Source organism: Aplidium turbinatum, chromosome 8 (assembly GCF_918807975.1).
Source record: "Aplidium turbinatum chromosome 8, kaAplTurb1.1, whole genome shotgun sequence".
In the NCBI taxonomy this organism is placed as follows: Eukaryota; Metazoa; Chordata; class Ascidiacea; order Aplousobranchia; family Polyclinidae; genus Aplidium; species Aplidium turbinatum.
In genome coordinates, this window is record NC_137479.1 from 28,011,738 (window position 1) to 28,035,804 (window position 24,067).

The following is a 24,067-nucleotide window of genomic DNA, read 5'->3' on the forward strand; positions in this document are numbered from 1 at the left end:
AGCCTGTCAGGAGGAGTGCGGTCCACACATTAGCCTGTTTGGAGAAGTGCGGTCTACACATTAGCCTGTTAGGAGAAGTGCAGTCTACACATTAGCCTACCTGGAGGAGTGGGGTCCACACATTAGTCTGTCAGGAAGAGTGCGGTACACACATTAGCCTACCTGGAGGAGTGGGGTCCACACATTAGCCTGTCAGGAGGAGTGCGGTCCACACATTAGCCTACCTGGAGGAGTGCGGTCCACACATTAGCCTACCTGGAGGAGTGCGGTCCAATCCTTGCCTCACATACTTTGCGTTCTTTACTGGAAGGCGAGGAAGGTTGCAAGTAGCCACTGTAAATAGAGATGTAAGGGCATTTATATTAAAGTTTGATAACATACCCTGCTGTATTCGTGTGCTACTGCTTACGACAGATTTGTTTGCTTGTTTGTCATATTTTTATCCTGCATTGCGGGAAAGCGGACTTGAGCGCTATGCATCGGTGTACGCCTTCCGACGTACACCTGACCCACGCTGCAGCCGACGGCAATGTCTGTTTCCGGTTGTCTACTCTACTTATGACTTAAATTTGGTACTACCCATTACTCGAAATCGATCACTGGATAGTTTCAGCGAAGCAGAACACATCATTTTTCTAACTCTATTCTCTCAGCATTGAGAACAAATTAAGCGACATTTTTATATTTTTTGGCATGACCCGAAAGGGCATTGGACTCTGTAGTATTTCCAGACGTTTAATATAAAATAAGCAATAATAACAGTAGTAGCCAACCAAGTGAGAAAACCATTTACCTCTTGTTACTTACTGATTCAGTGTATCAAAGCAACGCAATATATAGTAAGAAAGAAACGCAAAACAATCAACTAAGGAACGTGGTACAGAACGCTTAATTGATTACACGCGTTGTGCGGTGGTAATCAATTCCAGCGTCTGTACCAGAAAACACTGAATGTTATTATGTAATGAGGCAGGTCACAAGTTCATAAAATCAACGTAAATAAAATGACGACTATAACAGACTTATGTATACTGCCTCAGAGATGAGCACTTAATGATCAAGTCACCGAGACGGTTGCGTATAGTTAGATATGTGGATAGTTATGTCATACTCACAGCCGCAAGCCAGTGAACCAGGATCCGGCAAATAAGAACCATCCGCTTGACAAACTATTCCCTGAGCGGTTCCTTGGGTCGTGCTAAACCTATAACCTTTGTCGCACGTGTAGCTGAGACGCAAATAAGATAATTATCTAACCGATACTTTCCAAGAAGGTTTAGGCCCTACGCTTTGTACACGTTCATGGTCTGCAATTGCACATTTTTTTAATCCCCAACGAAGCTACTATTTTCGATTCCCGCCACTTTTCCTATGAGAAATTTTTAGTCAGCCAAGCACAACTCCTTGGCAAAAACCGAGGTTGCTGTGCAAGTGCTACGGACATGCACTATAAAGAGTGACACAAGCGTTCTTTGACATTCTTGTTTTTCACGTAGAGGATTTATTGAATGATACTTTATCAATGTTATCTTGAAAATATTCCTAAGGTATATTAACTAATCTCGTGTTATTTAACTTGTTTGTACGAGTACTTATCATAAAACGTGTCTCCTGCAGAATGCTTGTCGCCTTGCTCATAAGCAGTCGCCTGTGGGGAAAATAACAGTGGCGCAGATTTTTTGTCATATTCAGGCTTATGCTCAGTAGTTGAAGATTTAGATTAAGTGAACGGGAAGGCAAGAAAGCCAATCTTCGTGTCCACCTTCAGGCATACGTTTAAGTGGTTTACCAAAGGCACAGTCACATGCTCTTGAGCTGTGTCGAATCAGCCAACGCCGAGCCAGGGCTTTCACCACTCGGCTATGCAGCCGACAGATTGATTAGTGCCGATTGGGCTACTACCGCAGATGATTCGATATGAAATTCTCGATCCCGAAAATAACAATGCCTTGCGCAAAACCATTTTATTTTAGCACTTCCATATTTCTTTCAGTTGGTTATCACAAGCTTCAAACCGCCGCATGCAATTTGCGGAGGGGTATAAATAGAAGGCAACAAGTACATAGCACATACTCACACCACGATGGCGTTGAAATCCACTTCGGGTTGAGTAAGGTAGTAACTCATGTATGGCTTTTGTCCAGGGTCGAGGCAGGTGACAGCTGTTTGCAAACATAGTGATTTACTGCTGCGTTCTGTGGGAAAGCGTGAAACAATGTTTCAAGCTTTTCAAAGTCTTTTCGGGCAACGCAAAGATGTTCTCAACTCAGTCAACAACATAAAGAAATTAGAAAGCGGCTTTTATTATAATATCTGTTGTAAGGAAAATAAACTGTTTAAATTATAGATTTTAAAAAGACAGAAGCCCATCTGTAATTGAGAAGTGACACCTATCAATACCATAACATTAACAGTTGAGAAGTAACCCACCGACGCATCGCAGTGTCGTCTCCGGGTCAGGCTCCCACTTAGCCCAGACCCCGCACTTGACAGGTTTGGTATGAACGCCTCTGGCAAACCACATACCTGCAGGATGTAATCATTGAAATTCAACCGCAAACACAAGCTATGATAAGACATCGACAACAAATGCTTCATCGGCTAAGTTTCATGGGAACGTAAGGTTAAAATAAATCGCACCTGTTGCTCTGGTTTATGCTTGGTAGCAACATTATGTCTACTTCCAAGCTTAAGTATAATTGTATTCTAACAAATTGTTTGTTTGTTTTTTTCACCACAAAGCTGCTATATTGTGAATTGTTTCATCGTTTCAACACAGTAAGCTTGTTAGAAGAGAAGTTAAAAAATTCCCCACCGACGCTGCAAGTATAAGTAATGGTGGACTGATAACTCCAAGACAGACCAACAAAGGTCGCGTATGGCAAGTCGAAAGGGGCTGGACACATCAGTGCTGCAATAAAAATTTAAGTGAAGTTTTTAAATATACAAGGTGTTACACTAACAATCAACATACACCAAGAAAACATAAATGTCTACTAACGATTGAACACAATTTTAAACGTAAACTTTTTTCTTACGAGTGCATTTGGTGATTTGAATCGGAGGCGCCCACGTTCCATCCGCGGTGCATCTGACGTCCCACTCAACGAATCCTCTCTTCAGCCACTTTCCCGCGTCACAAGTGTATGTTGCTCGGGTGTTGTATGTCGGGTCAGGCCCATCTGAATCAACACCGATTAAGTTGGGTCTACATACAATGCAATCAACAATAAATAAGCTTTTCTTCTTCATTTAATGTTATCTTTTCATTATTTCTGTGTCCCAGAAAACACCTCGTTCAAGTAACCTCGAAGCGAGAGCCTTTCACCTTGATGTCAGGGTAGAAGTGCAATATTTGCCAAATTACGTGGGAACTCCAGCAACAAGAAACTACAATAAAGGACCAATGGAATACGATTAGTTCAGTGACCTTTCTCTTTCGCAAGTTTTTGTAATGAAAATAAATTTCTTGGTGAAAAGCAGCACAACCGCGATACGGAATAAGTTACAATTTTATACATGCGACTGTCGCAAGGATGGTTGGTTCATATTTACTCTGACTCCAACAGTTAATCGCTGTTGATTGATATTTCTTGCTTATCACCTGTAGCCTACTTTAGCTACCAAGTGTATGTCATTGCTATATTGCTCAGCATTCAGTGGCTTGTGATGTCTTTCAACGTTGTTCCAACTTTAAGTTTCTGGGCAGCCGATTGTACCATCGAATAGACAGCGATAGACACGTGTTTCGCCCATGAGGCTGGGCTCATCAGTATCGCACCGTAGTGTTGAACTGTTTTATTCGCATCAGTAGCTCACGGTACAAAAGATTGACACGGCGAGAGAGTACAAACAAAGATAGCCAGGTCGAAGACTTTAAGAAACAGGCCTGCCACACCCCGCGGCGGCGGGAAGCGGCGTGATTTATGGGGCGACGATGCACCCGGAGGGTTAAGTCCACCAGCTTAGGTCGCGAGGGCCAGGCTGGGGAGTCGAGGTACCTGTGGAGGGAGAGTGTGGATCGAAAAACTATATGGCCCGTCCGCAAATTTAGAATGGCGGAGCGGGCCAGGGAGACAGGCTCTTTCTGCATAGCCCAGAAAGAAGCCCTGCGACGGACCGAGCGACCCGTCGCGAGTGGACGCTGGAACCGGCAGTAATTGACCGCCGGGCAGCGCTCACGTCTCCTTCACGCGTCCTCGCGCAGGTACTTTGACTCTTATAGCCTACCCGGTCTGCCAGTAGGCAGAGCGGATAAAATTGGGGTCTACCACGAGGAAGAGAATCGAACCATTTAAGGATAATTTGGCTCTCGTGGCAGACGAATATTCAATAAAATGTGGAGCAGAGGCTCGATTAATCAATATACTGTAATCAAAAAAAAAATATATATATATAGGTGGGAGTGTAATTAATACTCACTGGAGAAGAGTAAGCTTTCATTCGGCGAGCACGGATGTGCACTTGAGGCAGGTTCGCCCAGCTGGGTCGGGGAGGCTAGCGATCGAAACCAGAGGCACTGATAGGCTACATTACCGGTAAAAATAGAAAATTGGGGTAGAAATTTTGAGGCTGCATCGAGTTGATCAGGGGATCGTGTTGATCAATGCGTTGAAAGCGGAACGATGTTGATCCGAGCGGGCAAGAACAGCGTTACAAGGCGAAAGCAGCGTATGACAGTTCGAAACAATTGAGTAATCGACCGCCGCTTTACCAGTCAGTTCAACTCTTATCTTTGTGAAAAGAAAAGAGCCAACAAAACCAGCAGGTGCCAGGGGTAGGACATGTGAAGAAGGGTGTTTATCAGAAACTTATCGTTTATTGGAGGTCTTTATGGCTAGCGTGGAAGCTACACCGTTATGGTTAGCAAAGCGTTACTGCTGCTCGCTGTAATAGCGAGTGATCCGCCTTGTGCTGATGGCCGGGAAGAACACCCTTCTTCACACGTTGTTCCAACTGATACAAAACGTTCAATCGTTACAAGCTAAAACATAACCACGCCCACGTACGCAAGACGCTTTTAGCAGCTTCGATCTTCAGCAGTTCCGGGCAACGGACCAGTTGACACTTTATGACGCTATGAGGAGGATTCCAGGTCCCATTTCGGGTACACATCGAGTTGATTTCCGGGTAACCACCTAAAAGACAAATGCAGCATAGGTCTACCAACGATACCTCATTTTATCATGATGGTCTACCTCCCAACAACGAAATGTCAGCAACAGGCTCTGGAGCTGTGTAGTGACTATAAGGTTTAAACTTAAGACTTTTCCGCTTCCTGCAATAGGCCTACTATAACACTCCAGTGTTTGGGAACCACTGCACTTGGTTCTTTCATTTTCTTCCAAAACCAACAAATTGTAAGCAGTGAAATTACAAGAAGAATATTAAATGAACAACAAAAATTAATAATAGGAAAGTTTAATATAAGAAAATACACAAAAAGTCCACATGATTTCATGAAAGCCAACCGATAGTTTTCAGTTTACAATTTGCCGCATGTCCCAGACAGCAAATCAGCCACTTTTTACATAGATTCAACTAGAATTCAACGTCTAAAGACGTTGAAAGACGTTAAATAACAAATGTCTGACTTTCTGTCTGGGGTGGTAGTGAGGCCGAGTCTTTGTATCATCGACACGTCACATTCAACTCACTTCGCTCCGAGCAAGCGTCATAATAGCCTCGAAGCGCAGGACCAACTTTCCAGGTCGACAAACCGTCGACGATGGCGTTTGTCACTCGCACAATGTCAGTTCCCGCCGTCACTCTGCACAGGTGGTCGGGACAAATGGTTTATGCAGAGTTTCATTATTAAGCTATAATAACTAATAAAAGTTCACTTGCTCGGGAGACATCATACTTCACGTAATTAAGTTGCCAGCTACAGCTCAAATAAACTAACACAGAGCACGTGCGTTGTGTAGAGATGAGCGTTCATTCTTCTTTTCTGGCTGTCAGCACAAGGCTGAGTACTCACTGGAACAGAGAGGAATTGCGATTCGCTAACCATAACGGTGTAGCCTCGACGAAGCAGTAAGATCCAGATGTTAATCAACTCTTCTTGTGTGCGGTTAGGTTGGCCACATGTCACTGAGGATGCAATAACTACGACACGTTAGCGTGGGACGTCTCAAAGTATGAAACACTACATTGCAGTTACCTGAGTGCGTAGTTCGTGTCCTTGATCATTAAAGTAGAGTTGAAGCTGTTGACTGTGGGACATTGCCATAACTGACTGCAGATAAAAACAACTTTGGCAACTCAAGTTTTTTGTGTAGGGTACAATGTAGCCTAACCGCATTACACAACGACTAGTTTACTTACACAATCTGACCAGAATTGAAGTATGTTGTAGCAAAAAGCTGAATAATATCCGCAAAACGAGAAGAAATGGGACTATTTCTAAGATCAAGCAAAACACAGTTAAGTACCCAATTGAGGCGTTAGCTGGAAGAAGCATGTTAGCAGAAGAATAAAAAATACAAACCAAGTTGAAAAATTGAAAAAAAAAACATCATAATAATTAATCAAACCAAGTTCTGAAAACAAACTACTGTATTGCACGCTATGAAAGCGAGCTAAATGTCAGACTTCATAGTATCAAATAACATGAGTTGAAAATAAAACTCGACGTTTTTGCGATATCCTTACTTTGGGTCATTCTCGTCGCAAACAACCAGAGAAGGAAGTCGAGTGGAACTCAGCCCAGTGGCTTGAAGGCATTTCTTCAAGACAAAAACATTCAGTTGCTTACGATAAAGATATTCAAAAATCTAAACGCGTATTCGTTAGTTACCGCGGAAAATAATTTCAAGTTTTGTAGATTGATGAAAAAATGGCATTGGAGACTACAGTGGTGTGAATATTGCCTGGTAATAAATAAACTGTATTGAAGCGTAGTTAGAGACAGTTCTCAGAAAAACTGGCATTCTTGAGCAAAACACATATTTAACCCAGACAGAAATCAGTCGTTTTTTACATTGATTCAACGTTTGCAGACGTTGAATCATTGTAAAAGATGACTGATTTGTTGTTTGAGTATTAACTTATGGAAACACTGCAACTTCTTGGCAAATCATTATTTCAAGAAACCCTCGATAACCAACCCAACGATATGAATAAATTTTCGTGGTTGGGGAGATCCATTCATCTTGTTACAATCCAACTATTGTAGTTAACACGTTTTCCCAATGTTGCTTTCAAGTAAAAAATTGCACATGATAAGTATCATATATGTAACAAAATATTCAAATTACAGCAGATGCTTCATGAACACAAAGGAAGGTTGCTTTTACATTTCCATTCATTGGTCCAGTCTTGCGCTAGTCTTATACTATCCACAGTCTCACACGACTGCAGAAGTTGTCAGTTTCTCAATGTTTTGCCAGTGTTGGACGAAAGTGGGATTGAAAACACATCCTCTGTCTGCAATAGTTTTATTGCGGTTTTGTCTTTCAACTTGGCGCTTTGCCTTCAAAAAAATCTGGTGGTGTCTCACTCTGTGAGTGTGAATGCAATAATATTTAATAACCTGATAATGAACTTGAAAATATTTAACTTACTTCATTGCGGGTGCAAAGGAGCTGGTAGCTGTTGAGCCACACCCAGTTGACGTGTGGGTCTTCATGGATGCAATCTTTTTCCAAGACAATCCTATTACCCGAATCCACACCCAAGCATTTGCGACGGGCTATATTGTAGATGTTGAAAGCATTCCTTAATTCATAACCTGATAAAAAGAAGAAAATCTAATGCAAAAACATCGTTGTTTCTTGACAACTTTTATTATTATAAAATGGTTGCAAATGTTTGAAATAATGAATGCTAAAATCGAACACTTAAACTAATTTCAGACCGTTTGTTTTGAAGCAGGCTATAATGCTAGACGATCAAAATAGACCAGGTTTCATGTCAAGTATTAATGATGTGAGTAGCATCCAAACAGTAAAATCAGTGGTTTTTTACATCGATTCAACGACTGCAGACGCTGAGTCGATGTAAAAAAACAATTGATTTGCTGTTGCAAGTTAATTGCAATTCTTTTGTTGTTCGCTCATTGTTTAGTCGATTCTCAATGTTCTTTCTTCTATATTTCAATGCTTATTCCTAATGCCGGCTTCTGCTCTGCATTACTTTGTGGCTAGTCGCACCAAAGACATAAAAATGGCAACAAACGTGTTCTTTCCAAAGCAGTGATAATGAGTTAAAGTAAGCATATGCAGAGAGCAGGTGCTACAAAACCTTACCCCGACAGCGTAATCCGTCATGCAAAAATGACGGACTACGCTGTCTGGTTAGTTGTTGTTGCAAAGCAATAAATAAACCGCAATGCGATTATGGGCTTTACTAACAGCAGCACCTGTCTCATTGCAAGTATACTGAAGTTCATTTCCATACTGATGAATGGGCTTCAATGTGCCATTAGTCACAGCTCTTGGTCCGGTGGGCCCTGGACGGGCGCAAGTTACGTCTGAACATTTAATGGCGAAAAGGTAATTGCAAGGCTAAAATACCACGGAATGGCCCGTTTCGGTGAGTCCGATTCGGTGAGTCCGATCCATTAACGGGGGATTTTTTTATTTTATTTTTTTAATTATCGGGTACCGTAGCCTAATTATCATTGCCGTTTTAGGGCTCGGGGTTAGGGGTTAGGATTAGGGGTTGGAGGTTAAGAACTCACCGAATCAGACTCACCGAATCGGACTCACCGAATCGGACTCACCAAATAGTAGCAGACCCAAAATACCAACTACAATATTTTAATATGTTAACAAAAGCTTCGGTGACGTGTATAATTTATTGATAAAGATTTCGCCACCGTAAAGACGTACGGTGGCGAAAGCTTTATTATTAAATTATACAAGTTCCCGAAATTGACTGATTTCGTTTAATCGTTTGGTTGTATTCTAAATGAAGGATACAATTGTATAACTTTTCATTCCCAATAACATCGAGGAACCAGAACAGAGGTTGAGAGGCATCAGCGTCCATTTCATGACTTATACAATGTTATACCCTCAATTTTCCTCTCTTTTTTTGACGCCAGGCTTACGCCCGGTGGTTGAAGACTTAGAGTAAGTAACGGGAAGTCAAGGAAGCCAATTGTCGTATCCACCTTCAGGCATGCCTTTCCGTGTCTTGCTAAAGACACAAGCACGTGCTATTGAGAGGCGTCGAACCGGTGCCCTTTTGAGTGCTGTACCATGAATCTCAGCACTCAGCCATGAAGCCGATGATGATGTATAGACATAAAAATACATCTCATCGGTGATGTTATGACGACGATAGCGATCACATGCTATGGGATCATGTTCAACTAATGTTTTACAAATTGGAAAATTCTCTCAACCAGCAAAATCCATCCGTTTTGCATTGATGAATCAGTGTGGAGTGGTCGAATTTTACAGGCTGGGGATTTACATAATCACAAAAAAAAAATTCAGAGCTTACTTTTGCACCACTCATCTGTGGGGTCTCTGCTCCATTCTCCTTTCTCGTCGCATTCTATCATCAAATCACGAGGCGTTCTCACGAAACCAACCTCACATCTCACTTCAACTCGGGCTTTATATCTACCGAGTAAGTTACAAAACTCAACACAGTTAGTTGTTTTTACATTGATTCAACGTCTGCAGACGAGATGCAAGTTAGCTGTGTAGTGTGTATTTGCCAACAAATTGAATTGTTGCAAATCTTACCAGACAGTCTTTTTCACACTAATTCAACGTTTGCTGAAGTCGAATCAACACAAAAAAGGCTGTGATTTGCAGTCTGTTAATTTTTTTACACCGACACCCATCTGTGGGGCAGGGTGACATTTATTTGGTGCAGAGGAACAGAACGCATCATCAAAAATTGTACTTCAAACTACCTAACGGAGTGAAAGGTCTGAGTGTATGGGGTGATAAAACCAAAAAGCTGGCTGCTCTCTAGTAGCCTTCCAGTGTAGTCCGGGAACATTGTAAACCTGCAAAGGTGGAAAAATGGACCCTCTGCCCCAGAAGCTCAAACAAAGAAAAGGCAACATCCATCACAATTTTGCGTTGGGACATCCATACAATCGCTTTTATAGTTTTATCATCATCATCATTGAGTTTCTTATCATGAGACATTTTTATTGTAAAGTGCACAAACCTGTAGCTGGTTATAAAAGCCGTACCGTGTGGAGGAGAGGGTGGGTCCGTGCATGATAAAGCTGAAAAACCAAAAGCTTTTCAAAACTATTGATAGTTTTTGTGCAAGCGTTCTAAGTCGTTTTAACATCAAGCAATTGTAATGAATACTTTGAGCTTTCATTAACTATTCTTATTCACTAGCAAGTTAGTTATGCCCAGACAGCAAATCAGTGGTTTTTTACACTGATTCAACGTCCTGTAAATGTAAAAATGACGGATTTGCTGTCTGGGTGGCACTTGGTTGTTGGACATTTTATAGCTAAAAGGTGACAAAACCAAAATTAATGTTCCATATGAGGCAAAACCTTAAACTGTCTACCATGCCAAACCCCAAAATAGCTTTCTAGAGTAATCAAACCACCATCGTTTTGTCTATTGCGATCAACACATACATCAGCGACAATGAAATCAATGTGAGGTTTACGTGCTTCCTTGTAAATAGGCCAAATTTGATCAGTTAGGCTTATTTATGAGTTTCTAACCTGAAGATGCGCATTGAAATTGAAACGTCAGCAACGCTATAGAAATTGGTATGATTTTGCTTGTGGCCTTCGAGTGGTCGTAGTCGAATTAGTCTCAAAAAAACAATTGGACAACAAAACAACATACGCTTCATTTGCAAGTGAAGTATGACTTTGGAAACTTACGTTGGCACGAAACATTTGTTATTGGGTCCGGTGACCACTGGCCGCTGTTGTTGCAAACGAATTGAGCTGTTTTGAAGAGCCCTCTGTGGATCCAAAATCCTTCTTTGCATTGGTATTGAAGGAACTGAGTTGAAGCGTTGTAGATTGCAATTGCATTAGGAATATGAGGAGGTCGGTTGCATTTTATGGCTGAAAAGAGCAATTTTTTTTGTAAAAATCAAGTGACTATCTCAGCAATTATCTCAACCATATCACCCCAACTAGCAGGTCGTTCTTTTTGCATTGATTTAACGTCTGCAGACATTAACTCAATGTAAAAAAGGAGTGATTTGACAAGCAGGGATATCACAACAAAAAGTTCCTTAAAGTGTGAATTATGCTTTGAAGACTTAAGTTCATTTTGCTTAGAAAATAAGTTTGCATAATGACTGCTATCAATCGCCGTTAGGTTTGAATATCTTGCGAAGACGTCTTTGCGTGGGTTGATTAACGTGGACGTGATGATGTACACTCAACAAGAACATGTAAACTTGACAGGGCCACCAGCTTTGTCTAATCGCAAGGCAAGCCAAGACGATTGGAGTCGGTGACACGCTGCAGCCTTAATCTGCCTGTTTCGTGGTTGGGGAGTATGGGGACTTGGGTAATTTGGACTACGTTTTGTCTGGCCGCTACCTTCGGACTACTACTTTAACGTGGTGAGAGAGTTCCCATGCCTCAATGACCTCTAGAGCTGTAGGCTACTGGCGGGAGCTAATTGCTCCCAGAAGGGTTACCCACGCCATGTTGGTCGAAAGGTAGAGGCATAAATATTGTTTATGGAAAGAAATATTCAATAACTTATCAATTGCATAGTTGATTGAAGATTGATCAGAATTCGTATTTGATTTAGTACTTAAAGCATATAACCAACCAACGATTTAATACTTGAGCATAGATCGGCAACAGGAGGTGGTTCCCAAACTTGATCTTTGTTGCAGGTAGATGTGTGAACAAGCACGTCAGGGTCTCCTTTTACCGCATACCCGGTGTTACAACTGTGAATAACTTTGTCTCCGAACCTGTAGTTAGCAGCCGCTATGCCGGGTGGATCGCTGGAAACCGCGCTGTTAGCAACAGATGGCGGCGATGGACATTGCAACCCTTAAAGATTTCAAAGTTGTTTTAGTAAGTTTAATTTTGGAATTCCGTGCAATCACACGCCGCAATGGTTTATAAAAACCAACTGAGCTGTTTGAGACATGCAAACATGGCTGATGGAGTTACTCACTTTTCAGCGTAACTCCCAGGCAAAAGATACACAGCAAAAGGTGAGTTGTGTTGACTGCTCCAAGCAATAAAAGTAGAATACCAACACATATCTTTCAGAAGCATTTCTAAAATGATTTCTTGTACAAGAAACTTGCTGTGATTTGTTAAGTATAACAGTTTTGAGAGAAAAAAGTGATAACAATAAATCAGTTATTCCGGTAGCTTTATTGTGTTCAGTAAACTTCCATTCAAGTTCAACGTTTGGGTGTGCACAAGCCATTTTGGCCCAGTGTAACTAAAACTCGGTTTAATTAGCACCTAGAAAATAGTATACGTCGTTGCCTGTCTCGGGGTTTGAAATGCTGCACTAGAGTCCCGAGTTACCGCTGCGTTAATTCTACTATTGTTACGTCCTAAATAAGAATAGTCTTACGTAGGCAGTTCGCGGTAGTCGGGTTCGGAGCCCACGTCAAACCGGGGTTGCATATGATTGATAGTCGTCGAAGTGTGGCAACTCCCCCGATACCGTAGCCATCATCGCAAGACAAGATAGCTCCAGCTTGACCAACCCTCCAGTCCTCTATAACGTAATGGCTGTTCGGGGGAGTGATCGGAGCAGGGCAAGTGTTTGTTAAGGCTGAAAGATAGAGACGATTGAACAAATTAGTGCTTTTCGAGGTAAAAATTTACTTGTACCAGCCTGCTTGTATGCATATTGCATATAAGGGTTGTCAATCTTGTTTAAACCTTGACGAAAATTTAAAGGTACGTTTACCCGCTTCGGGAAATTTCGGGTAATTTCGACCCGATTCGGGTAATTTCGGATCCCTTCGTGTAATTTCGGATCAGAATTTATGTATTTCCTGTGCAGTCTATGTTTCTTGCTATAGCAAATGTATACGCTACTTCATTGATGGACGAAAATTGCCACGAGTTGAGAGCACTTTTTATAGACGCTTAAAATGAAGTTGTGACCTCATTTTCACACATTCAAATTATTTTCTTCGTCGAGATGTAAAACAAACGATATTGTGGAAATAAAATACACCAACAAAAGAATAGGTGGCAAAACTGTAATGGTTTAGGACGTGCACGCAAAGATCTAATTCTAAGGCATATGTAGCCAAGTGATGAATATTATAAGGCACGGCCAACCCCAAACCTAAAAATTCGTATAAGTACGTGGATGAATTAGTTGAAAGATTCTACTCGTGTCTATAACAATTGGAGTGTCAATTGTTGAAGCAATGCGGGGATGACTGAAATGTTAAGGGTGAAAATTTGCTGTTTCCATTCAACAAAGAACCTGACATTACGTTTTTATTTTTCAAAATATTAGTTTAAGGACTGAAAAAGCTTCTAATGAATTGTAATTTGGCATGAGTGTAACCGATAGAAAAAAAAAACAGCATTTGAAAATCTTTTGTAGGGTCCCTGAGAAAATCTTCCGAAACAACAAAAGTCAGTCATTTTTAAATTCAACAACGTCTGTAAACGTTGAATCAATGTAAAAATGATGGATTTTGCTCTCTGGGTTAGCATTAAAAAAACATACTATTTTGAAAACGATTTATCTCATCAAAGCAACTCACGCTTCTTGCAAGCAAAGTAATGAGTTGCTAAGCAACTTCTCTCCTGAAACCCAACAAGGTCAGGTTTGAGAAACGAATACGTGGCACACAACGGAGTATATTGAACTTCGTCCACAAGGAGTTTGTCATCAAATTCCCCTCTGAACAACAAGCAACACGCTTGAGAAACGTATGAGGGTAGGACATAAGAGATCAGGGTCAATGGTGACCAGTGCATGTCAAGTTCATAGGATATACAGTAATTAATCATCATAGTATGTGTTTTGAGTAAACAGCATTATTGGTTCTATGCAGAGAGTACATTGTGTTTCCGTATTTGTTTCAAAATCACATATTATTTTAAACAATCAATAATTCAAGCTGAATTCAATTGACCGACCTGAAGCAAAATATATAGTCTGTACTTGAACCTTGGCATTCAAACACCCCTCTAGTTGGATTTGGCAACCCTGGAGTGCCCTGGCAGCTTGAATCAACGTGCAGCATGGCACCCCTCAAGGTATCGTCGTCGGCTGTGAAAGCACACACACATCCCTCACTGAAGCCTCTCAGCAAGGCGGTCTTCATCTGCTGCACGGTGGCTGGCTTTCCTCCTGCACGGTAAGTACGAAATCTTGATCAAAATTACAACCAGATTGCTGATTTTTTTTCGCTGATTCCGTCTTTTCTTGCAGTTTTTCATCAACACATCATAATGTAGTGACTAAAAGTGATTTATTTGCTGAAACTACCACGATATGAAAATAATAAGCAGTGAGCTACCCGGTTAGTGGCTTTTTTAATATCAATTCGAATAGGTCCTTAATCAACAATATCAATTTGCTCAAGGCATTACGTCACCTTGCAAATAGCACGCGTCGTTGGCCTGTCGCACGGTTTGAAATCCTGTTCCAGCGTCCCGAGCTGGATAGGTACAAACAGTGGACATCGTCGAAGGAGGCCGAATGTCGTTCTTTTTCACGATGAACAAATGCTCTGAAATATCAACAATGCATCATTGGGTTATTGTTTGCTCATTACAAAACAGATCACAATGAGCTAAGCGCAATTCTGTAGCAGGGGTAAAAAATGTAAGCAACAACCAAACATTAAAAAGTTCTCGAGACCGAAGTAAAACAAACTTATGACAGAGAGCAGTGTTTTATTTTTTATTTAACATTAGTTTGTACAGAGGAGTTTTGGATGCCACTCCAGACGAGTAGCCAAGAAACTACAAACGAAAAAATGAAGGTTTTGTTCTATTTCTTAAATTTTCATCATTTCCTCAGCAAGCACAGATCTGATCATAGTTTTCAAGGCAAAAGCTGCACACAGGCAAACAGAAAAAAAGAAAAACGTCTCCTTGTATGCACCCCGACGCATGTTTTTGCAATCAAGTCAAGCAATCAAAAAGTGGATTTTGGTTGATGTTCTCACCGGCAGGTCTGTATCTTTCGTCGCAGATATACTCGTTCTGTAGAGTTTTCCACAAGGTTTGACAACTTTCGCCTAAAAGAGGCCCGGACATATGCGCCCTATCAAACGGTTCCACCTGTTTCAAATAAAACGATGTCATTGCAGTCATTTGCGACTTACTGACCGCGAACACCATAAAATGCAAGTCGACCAGTTAACAGCACAAACACAACTCCATGCATTGCAATGGCACGCCAAAACGCAATGCTTGAGAAATAACTCAATAAAAATATTGCATGTCACAAAAGAAGCACACGCAATCAGGTAGTAATAAAATGTCATGGTTTTATTTATTGTCGCCCTACAACTGTTAAGGTGTTTTAGTCACCACATTATTACCCGACTTATCCTCATTGTGTTATGCAAGAAAGAACACAATCGGTACCGTTTTTTAAAGACTTCGGTTTGACCCGACCTGGAATCGACCTCAGATCTACCAGCATTAGTGCCGAAGGCGAAACCCTTGGCCACTGAACTGGTATACATATTACATAAGCACTAAGTAGGTATAATCCTTTAAATAAAACGAAACCGCCTTTTTTTCTGTGTGAGCTACATAGTCTGAAGACTTTCAAGTTTCGCTTTGCAGATGCTGCGTGATATCCAGTCGGAATGTGAGAAAATCAATAGCACTAGAAAATCAATTACAATATTTCCTACATTAAGAAAAGCGTGCCTAATGTTTCAATTCTACCAGTCAAATATTTTTTTTGTTTTTCATCGCCAAATCTCACCTTATCAAACAATATGCTGTACTTGTATCCTCTCAGTTTGAGATGAAATAGATTCCTAGAATGGCACAGCCACTGTTGTAGAGTGTCCGATAGATTGCAAGGCCTCACACGAACGCCGGGAGAAAGGGCTAGAAAGTAAATCAAAATAAGATAAAAGATGAATCAACGAACGAGAATGCGAGGGCAGTTGGTGTTGCTTGTTGGGAATGAGTTTGGCGGACGTTGCTTTAACCAACAGCCACGAGCCAGCTAATTCCATCAACACATCACCACCACAAATTTCTTAACTTTCATCACTTAATCCTTAACTTTGTCCTGACTATGCTCATACCACTAATTATATCCCTAATATCAACTTTACCCATACTCAACAATTGTCTAACAAAACATTTCTGCTACTGTGAACCAACCCAGAAAACTGTCCACTCAAACAGGTTGACTGTCTCGTTTATTATTTGTACCAGCGTTGTTACTCAGGTAACAAACAGTTCATCAGCCTCATTTTTTATGATTTTTTGTGGTACGCTTACTGGTGGCGATACACAAGCAACTGACTGCCGGTACGTGATTAGTTAAAAAAATTTTGCTGGTGAACTGTTTGTTGCGTGAGTAACAAGGCTTATACAATGCATACTCAACAATATAGTACCTCTTGCTCAAAAATTTCCAAGTGGCCCAAATTATTAGTTTTTTTAGGATGATTCGGTATCGAAAAAAGAAATGACGGTAGTTAAGCGTCTGCACACTGATAGTTCCACCGATGGGAAAGGCTGCTACACTGATCTTTATGCCCATCAGATAACTCTATCAGCTACGGCGGTGACTGCTGTTTTTTGTAGCGTTAAAATCGCTTTTGTGCTGATGCAATGGTTTTTGGCATATTTTTTTGCGGATGATAGAAACACGAAGATGTAAGCTTTGCTCTAAATTGAGCACATCTCCTAGCACGCTATCCATGGACTTGGCTTACTTGGAAACAGAACTAGGTACATTTTGAATTCAAATTTTACAGCAATGTCCATTTAATTGATACAACACAGCTAGCTAAAGTATCACAGACAAACAACTCTTGTGGCACATACCGTGTAACTCTGTCTCTACTTGTTGAAACGGAGCAGTGAGACAAAGCCCAGTTTCCACATGCATTAAGTGGTAGGTTGAAATCCAAGTCCATGACAGCTCTTCTAACGGATTGAAGTCACATGACTTGCTGCAAGAGGAGAGTGAAAGGCGTTAAGCTGCGAACGCACGTTTGAAGCTCATATCTACAGTATATTTTCAAACTCTTTAACTGATATGCAATTAAAAAAAAAACATTTTAACTAAAAATGAAAATCACCTGTGCCGACAGCATGCCAGCGTTGTGCAGAGAGAAGCAGCGTTATCCCGAGTCAAATTTTATGGAAAATTCATTTTCAGTACAAAGCACATAGGTTACTCAACAGACGTATCGGCAGAGGTAGGGCAATTTGAACACAAAGTCAAACACAATAGCAGTTCTGGGCAACTTTTTTATTCACATTTTCAAACAAAGTTTTCAATAGTGACTCAAATGTTGGCCCGTAGGCAGTGGCATTTGTGATAAAATGTACAGATCTAAAAGTTACCTTCTAGCGTAGTGGTGGGCTTCAAAAGGCCCGAATGGCTCACCATAGACGTGCTTCTCCGGGTCCCCGTACAAGCAACGGTCTATGTGGGGTAATGGGGATTTCAGCGAGGTGTTTTTTCCGATGTTTAATATCTTGAAATCATCTAAAAATAAAATTCAACAAACAATGTTTCAAAAAGGGAAGCGCGCTTGACGACATACAACTGAAAACTTTTGTGTAAAGAAAACAGAAAGTTTTCAAATAATAAGAAATTGAAAAAAAATATTGATTCATCTTTTGAAAGCTTTCCGTTGAAATCGTTTTCAGATAGAAGTAGCAAGAAGTAGATAACCAACAAAAAAGTTAAAAATTCAATTAATATAAAAGCAAATAGTTGTCTATCAGAAGCAGTTGAGCAATTCAAGCCTAACTGTTGAAAATCGAAATAGTGTTGGTGAACTAATGAACTACCAGCTCACCAATAACAAAAGGTCGATATGTTCCAAGTGGTTTGCTGGTTCCTCCAACTTTCCACATCCAGTCTCTGTCAGTCGCATTTACCCGGCCAGGTAAAAAATCACCGTGGAGGGGGACCCAAAATCTTTACAATCATTACGATCAGATCAGTGATACAAGAATTAAAGAGGCTGGAGTGAATGTGACATAATTTCAAGCTTGATGACATTCTTGAAAGAAGACTCGAATATTGGTTTTCTTCTCTTTCCGAGAACTTGAGCGAATCACCAGGTGAAATTACAACATACCTAATTAAAAGTGTTTAACTTCCCAGACAACAAAATCCGTCATTTTTAGACTGTCAAGCAGCGTCTGCACACGTTAAATCAATGTAAAAAACGGCGGATTTTGTTGTCTGGGTTTATGCTTACTTTGTGTCGCCTCCAAAACTCAACCCAGGATCATCCCGACCATGCTTTTCAAACAAATTAGCTGTCGAAATATCTTCAATTTCAGATATTGTTCTGCGGAGCAATATAGCAAAGTCAATAAAGCCAAAGAGATGAAAACAACTCAAAATGGAATGGATGGACCAACTTTACATGAAAATTAAAACTGGGAAAGGAGGATTTTTGCAGATTGAAGTTAGAATAAACTCAGATTTTAAAAAAATATACAAAAGGCGAAAGCATGTAGGCTACTAAATTTCTCGCTAAACACAGTGATCATGCATACTGGCACTGAAGGTGGGCTACGTTTCGAAACACTCAGCTTCTATGGTTTGGATTTTTGCTTTTTATTCAGATGTTCCTTAAAAAAAACACTAAAACGTTTAAAAGTTTAGAATTTCCCTTCTAAATTCTTGACACAAAGACGTAGGTTGACAACCAAAATACTTAAAAGCAAATATTTGTTGGAGTTAGTCTACTGATAGCAGGTTAATATAGCCATAGAGTTATAATTCAATGATAAGTTACCAAGGAATTCTAATGAAGAGTGCAAGCCTACCCGAACGATTTTTCGCAATTCTTTTCAGCTCGATCAAGTGTCTTCTTGTAAATGGAATTGTGTGTATTCTTAGGATCGATTCTGAAGTGGTAGCATTGATCTTTATGGACTCTGTCATATAACAGCGGGTATGTGCAATCATCTGCAAAGTGAAAGTGCAATGAAAATTAAACATACGACGATAGAAATGCTTCATCTAAAAGATTTGGGTAAGAAAATCCTTGACTATTCAACGGAGTACAATTTGGGTAGAAATAGAGAAGCTCTTTTTTAAACGATAAGCAGATAAAACCAAGCAACAGAAAGCAACTATTCATTGAAGTTGAAGAACTGCAGGCGCATCAGCGAGCAAGCAAAATGATGTCAACGTTTCATACAAACTTGAACTGTTTAAACACATGTCAAATTGGGGTCGTCTACACTCAAACTAGAGATAGAGCTTCGGTGGAGAGTTTGTCTTGTTGAACCATAGGCATGCGAAGCCGAGCAGCGTGATCAAGTCGAGCAACTTGCTCGCTTTGCTCGGCTTCGTATGTCCATGGTTCAACAAACTAGAGATCTTTGTTATAATAACTAGGTTCTACTTTGGTAACAAATGACAAGATAACCGATCGAGAAATTAGGTGGCCATGTGTACTGTTGATGTTTAGCAAAGTTTCCTTGCAATAAACCAAGTTATTCTTCTTTAGCAAAAAAGAGCAAACTTACGCAAATGAATTAAAAATTTACTTGTGGCTACCTAAAAAGTGAGTTAACGTTGTGTTTGTAGTTAAGGTAAAAAAATTGCAAGGTGGAGGTTAATCGTGGATGAGTGCATCTTTCGCTGCAGCAATTGAAACAAAAGTCTCACGAAAAGCTTACAAGAAAGATTCATCCCAATCACTCACTGTCTGGCTGGATGCAAACGTATCCCAGTGTGCTGCTGCAGTTCACTTCAATCCACCGGAAATCGTCGGTCACGTCTAATGCGACGCAGTCTTTGTCTTCTTCAGAGACAGTGAACCTCGGTGACCAATTGATGTAGTGTCCTGCAGCTGAATCCAATGGCTCTCCACTGCACCATTCGAAAAATCCTAAAACGATAAAAGAAAATGTTAGGAAACAAGGGTCCATTTGAAATGTCAGAGCAAAACTAAAGTTTAAAAAAGAATAACCTATGGTTAGAGTCATAAATACCTACTTTTGTGTTGTTTAAACACCACGAAAAATATTTAGTAGCAGTTGCAGGAGATAGACTAAGCTTTGTGACCCAACTCTTCCGTAGCCGGCTTTGGTAATTGCTTGGTCAATCAAAGCGGAGTCGCGTGATTTTGTTCCGACACCTCAGATCTGCTTTGAATACGAACATGGCCAAGCAATTTAAAGACTCCATTAAATATGCTGAGTAGGTTTTGCCTACCTCAACCTGAGACAAGGGGTTGGTGTTCACCAAGATACTTTGATACAAAGGGCGTTTTGGGTGATATATCTGCAGTATGCTTGATTTCTTTATCAATTAACTGTTAGAGTCAAAGTACTCACCTTCGGCTTCTATGTCGTCCAGGCCAATCCAGAACAACGCGTTGCCGCTAGCCTGGTCCGCGTCTTTCAATTTCTGTCTCAAGATATCTTCTACGTCTTTGGTAACCTTGTAATATGATGCAGGAGTAATTAACAACTACTTGAGCTGTAAAAAAATGTAGTGGCCTTTTGCCACACCAAACAATGGACATTGATCTACACAACATGAAGAGAAATACTAAAACAAAGCAAATCAATCTTTTTTATTCTTTTATAGTCAATAAGATAACACAGGTCAGCAATTTAAAACCAAGTTTCAGGTGCATAAACAAGAAGATAGTTTTTGGGGCAAATCTGGGTAGATTTGTTTGAAAATAAGGTTCATTTTCCCGTATCAAATCTGTTTTTCAATGCAACCATCACACGTTAAAGTATGATGGCTGGAGTAAAAAAAAACAAAAAACATGTTTGACACGGGAAAACGGACTTCATTTTCACATTGTAGCCTACTCTCACGAAAATTGCTCTTATATTCGTTGCACCAAAAATTGTGTTGATCAGTGTAATCTGTTTGACAGCTTTTATTATTTGTCCCTTCGGCTTACCGTATGCTTGGAGATTGAAGATTTAGGTTAAGTGGACGGAAAGTCAAGGAAGTTAATCTTCGTGTCCACCTTCAGACATGTGTTAAAGTGTCTTGCTAAGACGCAGACGCATGATCTTGAGCGGAGTCGGACCAGCGTAGTGCAAGTGCTTTCAACACTCGGCCAAACAGTAAGTTGGCAAGCAGTTACTTGTCACTGATGCAATCAGAACCCAGCCAACAAATCAGTTGTTTTTTAAATTGATTCAACGTATGCGGACGTTGAATCAATAACGACTAATTTGTTGGCTGAGAAAGAAACCACCACACAGGGTGTACGTTGTCGAAAGAATTACATAATTTCTTCTGCAACTAATCTAAATCTTGGAACAAGAATTCCACCTTTGGTAGCACCGAGCCCTTTTGTCTGCAATATTCATCCGCTTCCAGATACGTCTTTTCTTCGGTTTTGGTCAAAAGGTCGTAAACTTCCCCGGGAAAATCTAGTTAGAGTTTGTTGTTGTGATTAAACTATAACCTACGACGTCTAATTAAAGCAAAAATGTTAAATAGCTATGTTTAATTATAAAATTATCACAAGCATATCGATCTAAAAACGCAAAGGATGTTGATAAAGTTGCACATAGTCTTAAACGAACTGATGGGTTTAACAGATGAGTAAGCTACTTTGAACTGATGGGTTTAACAGATGAGTAAGCTACTTTGAACTGATGGGTTTGACAGATGAGTAAGCTACTTTGAATCATTTTTCAATGAAGATGTAGACATTGATCAAAGGTGACGGCATAAAGGTTGGATGTGAAGTGTTGTTACTGATATATAGGTGCTGATAGTTTATGCTGGCTGTTGAAGTGTTGTTACCTGCCAACTATTTCGACTGCTCCGTGCCATTGAATGGAAGCTGCCCTTGCAACGGGCTTACTTAGTTGCAGACAATGAGAACTGAACCACAGTTGCTCGATCGCTTTGTTACGTTATTATCACGGAAGAGTGAAAGAGTTATCGATAAAGTTATCCGAAGAAACAACTTTCGACTTCGGCAAAGTGCGTTTTCATCTGTTAGATTGTAGCCTACGTCTCCAATCAGAACCTGTAACCTATCACTACATATCACCAATAATTATTCTACTCTGCACCGTTATCTTCATATATTGATTACTCCATAACATCAAATCAAAAAAGGCAAGGCATTGAAGTCCCTTGAAAGCGTGCGGGTAAGTTTGAGTTTTCGTTCGTTATGTGTTTGCGAGTACAGAAATTTTAATTTTCAAGTATACAGCACAATGTGCATCAGATGCAATGGTCCAAGCAATCTGATGAAATCATTGAAGTAGGCGGCATATTCTGTACTTACCTGTGAAGGTGTCAGGGTTCTGTAATAATAAAGATGCACTATTAGCGAAATTCAAATAGGGGAGGGAAAAAAGTTACGAACAGGTTTCCACGATGTCACTGAATGTTTGAAATCAAATTTTAACATATAAATAAAGTATGTAAAATAAAAACCTTTAAATCTTCCAAAAGTAGTTTCCAAAATTTGACGACAGAAAGTTTTTTTAAAGAACAGCACACCGACTTTTTGCTGTATTTCTTCAAACGAGATAACTGCGGTAATCTAGCTTCTACGTCTAGTCGAAAGAACATAATTTTCAGCAACAGTTGAGAAAAAGTATCTGAACACAAGATCAATACTTACCGCAAGACAAGCTTCATAGGCGACTCCGTTCAACTTGTCCTTGGCTAGTTCCTTGAGTCGCCTGATGTGGTTTCGAACTTGTATAATTGTCATTTTAGACAGCTGCTCTATCTTGGTGTCAGTCATATGTCCGCTCGGGCAGCCTCCCTGTAATGGTAATGGCACATTCAATGAGAGAATAAGCACACTCTAAGACAGCAAGTTCAACGTCTGCAAACGTTGAATCAATGTAAAAAAAACGACTGATTTACTGTCTGGGGTCGTACATTTTCAAAGAACTGTAAAAAATGCTTTAGCATGAAGTCACCATAGGCTGTTTAACTTTCTAAACAACGAAGTATTAGAATAATCCATAAAAGTAAGATATTTTAAAATACTTTACATGTGCTTTAATTTTAAGACAATGAAATTACTATATCAACGGAGCCTTCACAGCCTATTTCCCTAGAATATGCTCTTTGAAAAGTTCTTATTCATTAAGCTTTGAATAAACAAAAACATAAAATGCAATTCTAGTTGAAAAATGCATACCGTTCAATTCAATCCTATCGATTGAGCTTTGATAGAGAGTTCACTTTGTTGTACCAGACTCATACAAAACTCAGTAGCCTCAATGGTTTTAACGTAAATATTAAATATACCCCACACAAATAAGCAGCGGTGGGATGGCGCAACGGATAAGGCGTTGGCCTTCCAATTATGCAAACCTGGTTCGATTCCCGGCTTCAGCTGGTTGTTGAAAACACCGCTCACCTCTACCTAGGGTGTAATAAATTGGGTGGGCATAATTGCTGCAGGAAAGGCGGCCGAGAAAAAGGAACTGGCAGCTCTCCTTGGTGATAAAGGCTTAGTACAATCTTCTCATACCCGACACTTGAATAAAGTATGGGACCACCTTTATTTTTTACACAAATAAACGAACAAAAACGAGTAAACGAATAAAAAGTTAACATTTAAATATAAAAGAATGAACACCATCTTACAATATCAACCATCTTTCTCACGCAGTCGGGAGGCAATGGCGGCTCATACGTCGGACACTCTGTTGGAAGATCTGGCAAACATTCAATTAATTAACCAAACATTGGAACGTACGATGGTTAGGTCTATTTTTATATTTTTTTACAGGGCATACTGTTGGTGTAAGTAAGCCAGTTCAATCAAACAGAAATTAGGAAATTGTGCAACCGTCCCAAAAAACTAGTTTATTTTAGAGCGACAAAATACACACACTATTTCACCAGTAATAACCAACCGAAGCGAAACCTCTTACAAAAATAGATTGCCTTAGCTTGTCTTAGTATCCTAAGCTTGGCGTTTCATTTCAACAAAACGTTCGCTCACCAATTTCACATGC

General features: G+C 40.2%; 2 protein-coding genes across 2 annotated transcripts in view; both read right to left on the reverse strand.

Moving 5' to 3' along the window:
* Positions 1-5,122, reverse strand: part of LOC145776228 (sushi, von Willebrand factor type A, EGF and pentraxin domain-containing protein 1-like) — a 33,552-nt gene extending 28,430 nt beyond the window's left edge. Inside the window, exons 1-8 of the mRNA XM_082587630.1 lie at positions 5,010-5,122; positions 3,039-3,182; positions 2,816-2,911; positions 2,431-2,526; positions 2,080-2,195; positions 1,593-1,648; positions 1,116-1,228; positions 256-333 (exon numbers count right to left, since the gene is read on the reverse strand). Of these exons, the coding sequence (XP_082443756.1) occupies positions 256-333; positions 1,116-1,228; positions 1,593-1,648; positions 2,080-2,195; positions 2,431-2,526; positions 2,816-2,911; positions 3,039-3,182; positions 5,010-5,115 (805 nt within the window). The 5' untranslated portion in view covers positions 5,116-5,122. The remainder of the gene's footprint in view (positions 1-255; positions 334-1,115; positions 1,229-1,592; positions 1,649-2,079; positions 2,196-2,430; positions 2,527-2,815; positions 2,912-3,038; positions 3,183-5,009) is intronic.
* A 509-nt stretch (positions 5,123-5,631) lies between these two features.
* LOC145776229 (uncharacterized) lies at positions 5,632-10,191 on the reverse strand. The gene is made up of 7 exons (XM_082587631.1): positions 10,163-10,191; positions 9,454-9,575; positions 8,363-8,473; positions 7,566-7,732; positions 6,655-6,728; positions 6,164-6,238; positions 5,632-5,770 (listed from the first exon to the last, which is right to left on the reverse strand). The coding sequence occupies exons 1-7, from the start codon at positions 10,189-10,191 to the stop codon at positions 5,632-5,634; spliced, it is 717 nt and encodes a 238-aa protein (XP_082443757.1).
* Between the last annotated feature and the right edge of the window lie 13,876 nt (positions 10,192-24,067).

Excerpts from the sequence above, each read along its gene's own strand:
- LOC145776229 (XM_082587631.1), bottom strand. The coding sequence starts at position 10,191 with ATGCACGGACCCACCCTCTCCTCCACACG. Across the intron at positions 6,729-7,565 it reads TCCTTTGCACCCGCAATGAA|AAATGCCTTCAAGCCACTGG; the intron begins GTAAGTTAAATA and ends TTTGTCTTGAAG. Across the intron at positions 6,239-6,654 it reads TGCGACGAGAATGACCCAAA|TCAGTTATGGCAATGTCCCA; the intron begins GTAAGGATATCG and ends TTTTATCTGCAG.